Raw genomic sequence first — 8,634 nt, 5'->3', positions numbered from 1 at the left:
ATGCGTGTCAGCGTGTGTATGTGTGTGTGTGTCTAGATACTCTAGTCTATAGTAATCATTTTTGGCTCTCTGTTTCTTTGTGGCTGATTACAGCCCTTGATATACTGTAAGCTATCAGCCGTGCTTACAATATGTGCTGGCTCAGTGGCCATGTTTGAGTGTGTTTGACAGGATCGAGCAGATTTCAGATACTAAAATAGAAGTGCCGGCTGATCGTCTGGACCGTGATTGACTTATTTTTGCAGTGGTTTACAGAACGAGTCATAAACACTGATAAGAGAGTGCAGAGAACCAGATTCTTGCTACGGGAGAAAAGGCCATTCCCCCGTTTGAACTGCCGGCTACAGACCTGCAGTACGCGATACATGCTTTGTAGTGTTTGTGTGTGTGTGTGTGTGTGTGTGTGTGTGTGTGTGTGTGTGTGTGTGTGTGTGTGTGTGTGTGTGTGTGTGTGAGTGCATGCGTGCGTGCGCGCCTGCCTGCGCGCATGTGTGGACTTGTATTACAATAATGGCGAGGGCCAAATGACCAAAGAATAGTACTAATTTGAGAAATAGACATTGTGAGGACTATTTTCTTGATCCAATCACAACAACAAATAATTTACAATTTGGAAAAACTTCAGGTTGGGGTTATAGGGCCAGGCAGTGTCTGTTTCTGTTTCTGTCTGTTTCTGTGTGGGCATGCGTGCGCAACCCGCACATACTGCGCATGCATACAGGTGTATGTGTGCGTGTCTAGAGGGACAGGAGGGGGGGGGGGGGGGCACTTACAAAGCAGTCTAAAGTGCAACACTACTCCGCCGATGCATTTCCACTTGTTTCTGACTGTGTTTGCCATGACCAGTACCTGCACTGTAGACCGCCAATGAAGCGGCCCGTGTCTTTGAAGATGAAGGATGCCGGTGTTTATAAAGGTGCTTGGTAATCGGCTCAATCATTAACCAGAACCTCGGTCATCTCTGTGTGTCACGCAGGTAGCGAGGCATCTTGACAGCTAGCAGTGCGGATCTGAGGAGGGGGTCCTACATGGAATATCTCTGAAGTGTCTTAAGATATATGGCAGTCAGAAAACTGAAAACAAATAGAAACAACAGCAACGCCACACACAATAATTTCTTTCCTCAAAGTGAGTGCAGATCAGTGTTGTTCATGGCAGCACATTTCGATTTTAGTTTTAGTCATAGTCTTCTGAATAGTTTAGTCTTAGTCACATTTTAGTCACCTGGAATGTTTTTGTGTTAGTCTAGTTTTAGTCGACTAAATCTACAGGTGATTTAGAAAACTAAAATGTATTTTGGCGGGCCTTGGGTGATTTTACACTTGCTGAAAATAGCCAATCTACAAGCTCACATGTTGTGAGCTTGTAGATTGGCTAGTTTCAGCATGCAGTGTAAAATGACTTATACTGGATCTCTTGTCCACTAGTCCCTTCCTAAGATTTTAGTCTAGTTTGTATTTGTTGGCGAAATAGAGCACCGAAGTCTGACGTCAATATCGGTAGAGGGCGCAAATCTACGGGTTCATGTACTTTTTATTTGCATTGTAATTCCCATAGGGGGATTTTAGATCGCCTCATATAATAACTGTGTTTGAAAAATATGTCATCCCGGCCGTTTCACTCATACGGATATGAAGAATCAACTGACTGAGAGAAAACTCTATTGTTACTGCTACTGAATTAGTTACAATTTCGCTACAAACAGTATCATATATGAGTGACTGACTGTTGCAAACGATACAGAGACACCTCCCTGACAATAACGCAGAGACAGCTTGTTTATTTTTGGACCACAATGCTTATATGAAACAATTTTAAGATGACCCCATGTTATTCTCCATAGAGAAATGACTTCCGTGAACCAGGCAGAACCAGGGGATGAGCGAGTGACGTCAGGACTTCGGCGCTCTATAGACAGTATATTTAGTCTTAGTTATAGTCATCATGGCTTAGTTTTCATTTTTGTTTCCATTTAGTCAGTGAAAAAAGATAGTCGACGAACATTTTTCGTCATAGTTTTAGTCGACGAAATCAACACTGGTGCTGCAGATGCAGAGCGATTTGCACTAAATTATTTGAGTGGTTAATCAAAAAGGTCATTAAACTTTTGACATATTATTGCTTATAGCAGCTTTAAAGTTTTCAAATCATTGTAGTGGAATAGAAGTACAGTATTTCTGTCTGAGATGTAGTGGTGGAGTACTGTAGTAGACAGTAAAAGTATTGAAAAATGGACATACTAAAGTAAAAATAGGCTACCTCAAAATTGTACTAAGAACAGTACTTGAGTAAATGTAATTAGTTACTTTACACCACTGGAATGGTCCAAGAGACAGAGAGTATCTCTAACAAGTCACTGATGTAAACCATATCTGTGACCTTGCCTGCCAGCACGATTCTTGTAATCCTGGTACTGGATTTACGTAAGGAAAGAAATACCTGTACATTTGCCTGTACATTCCCATTTACTCACCGCCCCGATAATAAGTGCTTGGAAAAAGAGAAGATTCTAAAAAGCTTGCAGTCTTTAAATCACTCTGCTGGCTCACAGACCGTGGATATGTCACTCTAATCCGTCCTTTATTACGCTCTAGCACAGTTTATCATCATCACTCACTTCAAGGCTCTCAATTATTAACTCTCAATTATTAGAGAGATGCTTTTGTCGACTCTCTCTATATTTCCCTTCTCCTTCTCTAATGTTGCGTCGTCTGTCTGTTATTCCCTTCATTCTGCATGCCTTCAAGCTGTCTCGATAATATTCCTGAATTATTCAAAACACATACCCCTTCCTAACATAGATGTGAAGGAACCTGGTAGCGTGGGTTATATATTTGCTAAAAAGAAAAGAAAAGGGAAAAAAGGTCATACAGTAAGCATTGGCGTTTCATTTATGTTAAAAGCATGTGTTGAATTTGCCTGCCAGACAGTGGATTCTCTCCAGCCTTTTTCTCACCGCTGATTAGCTGACGATGACACCTTCACTTAGCTAAAGTGTCACTCTGAGCTGAGTGGGAGATGTGAGGATGAGCATCACCCGTCCTATACAACTGACTGAGAGCATTCTCAGAAGGACATCACCCGTCCTATACAACTGACTGAGAGCATTCTCAGAAGCCAAATATGCATCCTTTATTCTCCAAAGTGTTTAATTGCCCACAGCTTGATTTAGCTCTGGTCTCTTTTGAATTGATGTCGAGATAACTACACCTCCTATATACTACCGGCCACTGAACTCATTGCTTTAGAAGCTCTCCTGTGCTGCGGCCTATAGGGGGAATCAATATCCCAAATGGATTGGAATACAGACTCAGGATCACATGAAGGTCTTTTAAGATCCGGATGGAAGTAATCAGCAAAGTGCACTTCAAGAAAGAAAGACCTGTGTATTTGACCCCCTCCCTCATTTCGGTGGGATCGAACACTCATATCCCTGTATTCCACAGCCTTGCGTCAGTTCTAACCCATATGCCGCCAAGTTATTTATTGTTCACAGAAATGTACCACATTTTCTGCTAACTGCATCCTTATGGGGATGTAGTCCAGTGAGCACGGTCACTTTGGGCAGGTTGCAACACGCACCTTTGAGATCTGGACATGTGCACCACAGAGCTACGCAGAGGTGCACGGAGATGTGTGTGAGGTAGTGCTTTCTTCTCCTATTTGAGAGGCAGCAGTTGCTTTAACAAGCAGACCCGCAGCACTTTCTAATTTCCATGATTGAATCTAAGCATAAACATGCACTGCATGCACACCCACCCACACACGCACGCACGCACGCACGCACGCACGCACGCACGCACGCACGCACACACACACACACACCCACCCACCCACCCACGCACGCACGCACGCACGCACGCACGCACGCACGCACTCACGCACGCACACACACACACACACACACACACACACACACACACACACACACACACACACACACACACACACACACACACACACACACACATTTCCATAGCCTGTGCGATAGTGCGGGTGCAGTGTGCAGAAAAACAGCCCTGAGGAATGTGTTACTAAAGGGCCTGCCTTGCTGACAACATGATGGATGCAGTGAGTGACGACCCTTTGTGGCTCTGGCGCGAGACATATTATACATGTATTACGCCGTTCGAAAATAAAGTGGGTAACAATTCCTTCCTATCATGAGGGCCTTCTTGCTTTTCCAGCACTGTACACAGTATATTTCTGTTATTCCCACTTTAGAAACTAAAGGGCGACTTGTACTGTGTGTGCGTGCATGCATGCGTGCATGTGTGAGATGGGCAGATGTTTGGATTTTAAGCCAAACAGGTTGCAGTAAAATATTCACTGGCTGTAGGATTTAATCTCAGAATGTGTCAAATACTAAATATGTTTTGAAATTGTGCTGTTTTGTCCAATCCATTGCATGAACATTGCAGGGACATAAATGTGTTGTCTCTGTTATCTTGACCTTGTAATGTATGCAATTGAAAATTGTAGTCTTGTGTTAAAAACATAAATGTAAAACGTAAATGGACACAAATGGATAAAGGACTGCTTCATAGAGATGACAACAACAGTATGGTTGGACAAGACCATCATTGACAGAGCAGGGAAATGTTTCCGTGTTCAAGAGAAAAAAGACAGGAGTATCTCAACCTCTGCCGTGGCTTAATGTCTTGTTTTCTATAAGACGTGATGATCTTCCGCCAGAAAGCGTTCTTCAGCAGCAGATGCTATAGTAATTCAGTGCGTAGCCGTAGACCCACAAGGCTACGTGTTGTTGATCTAACAGTGACGGTGTGCTCACCTCTGCCACCGAGAATGTCTCTGAGCTTTTAGAAAATGCACAAAACCAGCAAACAAAAACCTTTTAAACACCTGCCATGTGTCTAAATACCTGACATGTGTCACGGGTGACTGTCAAACAATATGGAGAGACTCTTTCCCTTGCAGGCCTCTTGCGGAATGGAAAATACAGACAGTGGGATTTGAATTGGTTTGTCATACTGCCGGTCAACTGTGTCTGTCTGTGATTATGTGGACCTCTGAAATGTTACTTTCAATCTTCTTTCATCACCATCCCTCGTCCTCCTCTTCTTCCTCTCTCAACTCCTCCTCCACACTGCCAGCACCTCATACATTAGCTTATTCAAATGGATCTGATCTTATCCTAAGTTGTTGTGATATGCTCATGATTGAGAGGAATGATGAATACAGCTGTGCAAAAAGAGGACTATACTATACTACTGTATAGCATACTTGTATAAGTACTACTTCAGGATAAGTTTCAGAAATTACACAACCAGTCCAAGCCTTTAGCCACAAGCTCATACAGTAAATGAATGATTAAGTGCCAACATTGCAAACCGTTTTCTAGGCTGGAGAACATCAGACATACATTATGAATTGCAACAACACAGTTTGGGACTTTTTGGTCATTTCTTTCATTCGACTCATTCGCTCTTTTCACACTGAAGACAAGACTACAGTTCCCATCTCTGTCTCGGCTCTCATCTATAATGTCACCTTATCTTTACTGCACCTGTCGCTTTGAAACTAACTAATGTCTGGCGAGTAAACCAGGATTATAGTGTAATCTATACATCCCTGTGCCAGCCTATAATAAAAGACAACTACTGAAACTACTGTAGCTTTGATCCTTTGCTGCTATCATGTTCAGAAGGAGAACACATAACATCTAGTTGTTTGTCACACATCAGCTTTTTCTGAAACTTGATTTATTTTGGGAGAGCAAACTATGTTTCATACAGTTATATTTAAAATAATCAGTGGTTTCCTTGGTCTTGTTTTGGAATGTAAATAAATAAATTGCAGTTTTCTTCTATGCATTTGCTATTGAGCAGTATACTGAACAATTCTGAATGAGTGATGTTTTAACATTAATCCTATAATGATATAGGCCTACTCAATTAAATAATAAATATTCATTCATATGTCATTCTCTGTATGATTTCAGATTTAATAGGTTGCCTTTTAAAGTCACCAGAAATCATATAAATCATAATCCATAATCGCAGTACAAAATAGTATTTTAGACTACTATTTTGATAAATCATTTTTACCAATAGCCCAACTGACTTTGATCTGGTAAATAATTATGTGGAGAAGAAAATCTGCTTTCAATTACCACTGTGGTGGGCTTGTTATAGAGGTTTTCATATGAATTAAAGTGTATCACTTTATTGCAGTGGTAAAGTTTAGCCATGAGAAATATTTCAGTAAATGATTAGGCTCAGTGGGCCCTTTGAGGTAGTTTAAATGGATCAATTTGAGATACGGCCTACAACGGGCTAAATGGACTTTAAATTGCAAATTCATGTTGCATGCAAGCGACCTAAACAAAAATGTGTAGCTTGACGTGCAAGATAAAGGGGGTTTTGGTAGTGATGTTCATCGTTCATATATCCAAACGAAAAAAATAATCGATTATTTTTCCTTAAAAATATATATTTTCGGATTAAGAAAACTAGAATAATATAATTAAAATTGTGTAGACCTACTTTTAAATTGCTATAACTTCCATTCTAATTCAGCCTGTTTTGAGGCCTGGGCTATTTTCAGTATGTTCGTTTCAAAATAATATTTTGATGAGCCAAAAAATCATTAAGCCTATATGCCTACCTTTCTTTAAAAGGCAATATGACACTGCTGCCTGCATGTCAGTGTGTCAGCATCCAAACAAAGAACAACATGATTGATTCGGAGGAGCTGAAACAGAGATGACTTTTTTTTATAGTTTGGAAAAAGAAAAAGAAAGACTCACCGACACATTCGTTGGCCTCCCTGGCCGTGGCGCGCTGCCACGGCCGGTCGTAGTGGAAGGGCTTGCACCTGTCGCACTCCGGCCCCGCCGTGTTGTGCTTGCACTCGCACACCAGGCTCCCGTCGCGGTCCTTGACGCAGCGCGACGCGTGCCCGTTGCACTTGCACCGGCCGCCCACCTGCAGGTCGGACGCCGCGTAGAAGTACGAGTCCCGCGCCAGCTCCGTGAAGTCGTCCTCGTTCTCGTCGCCGAACGTGTGCAGACGGCCGAACGTCACCCTGACGTCGGTGGCGGTCACCCAGTCCTGCAGCACGGGCGAGTTGTCGAAGTCGTGCGCCGAGGGCCGGCCGTCCAGCGTGCTGAAGGCGATGAGGCCGCCGGACAGCGGGCGCATGTCCGTGTGCGAGTCCGTGCAGATGGCCTCCTGCTCGTTCTGCTTGGTGATGGAGGCGCGCGACGGCCGGTTGTACATCTTGCGGCACTGGGTCGAGTAGTACTGGAAGGGCACCCACGTCTTGCCGTAGTCCATGGACTTGAAGACGGCCATGGACTCGGGCCGCGGCGAGCAGAACTGCAGCGACACGTAGGTCACCTCGAACTTCTTGCCCAGCGACAGCGTCAGCGTGACGTTCTGCGGATGCTGCACGAAGTTCTCGGAGCGCCAGCACGTCAGGTTGTGCGGGTTGTTGAGGTCCGTGAGGTAGGCGGGCGGGTGGTACCGCCGCGGGTCCGAGGCGTCGCACGTGTGGCACGTCCTGTGGCGCTCGTCGCCCTTCTCCGTGACCACGCAGTAGCGGCTGGGCGCCTTGCCGCCGCACGTGCTGGAGACGCGCACCTCCTTCCCGAACGCCGAGTTGACGAAGTCGGGGATGCAGCGCCGCGGGTTGCCGCTCTCGTCGTAGCACGGGTCCGGCGGCGAGGTCTGCGCCGCGAACATGCTCATGCCGTAAGGTCCGCCGTGTGCGCCGTGCCGGCACACCACCACGGACAGCACGGTCACCAGAGTGGCCAGAGCGCACTCCAAAATCCTTAGCGTCATTATTCCTTTGCTCCTTAAAATCCCTGAAAAATATAAAAAATATATATATAAAAAAATAAGCCACGGAAAGAGCCTAATGAAGTTTGCCACATACACGCACAAAGGAAAGACCAATTATGAATGATTTGGCATGGCATTCAAATCCAAATAAGATTCCAAATGTGTAAATATATATGCCTATCCTACAATTAATTGAGACCTACTGCAATACATGTTTTAATTGATAGCCTATTAGGACAGGTTCACAAAATGCTCAACCACTTCAACCAGTGAACAGATTCATGTTTTAAAAGGGGGGAAAATCCCATTAAGCACACTATACCTCAAAATAAAAATCAAGAGTGCTGAAATGTCAAAAATATCGGCGTGTGTTGTAATTATTAGACGCCAGTCATTCACAGGTCCTCTCTTGTTTTCTTGTTTGTTCCTTGAATCCTCCTGCGCAAAAACACTACGGCTGAATATAAGAGCCACTAGTCTACTTATGGCAGTTCCACTCCTCTACCCGTCTTTCTCATTCACCCTGTTCCTTTCTCTCTTTCTCACACTCCCCCCCCCCCCCCTCTCTCTCTCTCTCTCTCGACTCTCTCTCACTCTCACTATCCCTCCCCGCGTAGCGCGAAGTGAAGGACGGAGTTTGCACAGCTTGAGGTCAGCTCATCTTGAAGGGTGATAGCCTGCCATATAGGCTATATGCAGGCAGCAGTGAACAATAACGACATCCACTGCAGGTAGGGATCATCAATTAAGTGATGGCAAGATAGGGAGAACTATTAGGCTTTGCTGAAAGCCAACTAGCCAAGGGTTGCCATGTGGGATGGATGGA

At 44.3% G+C, this 8,634-nt stretch overlaps 1 protein-coding gene across 2 annotated transcripts in view; it reads right to left on the bottom strand.

Moving 5' to 3' along the window:
• The window catches only part of LOC310859256 (netrin-1), an 85,683-nt gene extending 77,371 nt beyond the window's left edge, over positions 1-8,312 (bottom strand). For both annotated transcript variants that reach the window (XM_083765664.1, XM_083765665.1), the window contains exon 1: positions 6,770-8,312. In XM_083765664.1, coding sequence (XP_083621790.1) covers positions 6,770-7,808 — 1,039 coding nt within the window. In that variant the 5' untranslated portion in view covers positions 7,809-8,312. The remainder of the gene's footprint in view (positions 1-6,769) is intronic.
• Between the last annotated feature and the right edge of the window lie 322 nt (positions 8,313-8,634).

The sequence above is a fragment of the Protomyctophum parallelum genome (assembly GCF_964188405.1).
Source record: "Protomyctophum parallelum genome assembly, chromosome: 5".
NCBI classification, from domain to species: domain Eukaryota; kingdom Metazoa; phylum Chordata; class Actinopteri; order Myctophiformes; family Myctophidae; genus Protomyctophum; species Protomyctophum parallelum.
This window is presented reverse-complemented; position numbering and strand designations above follow the sequence as displayed.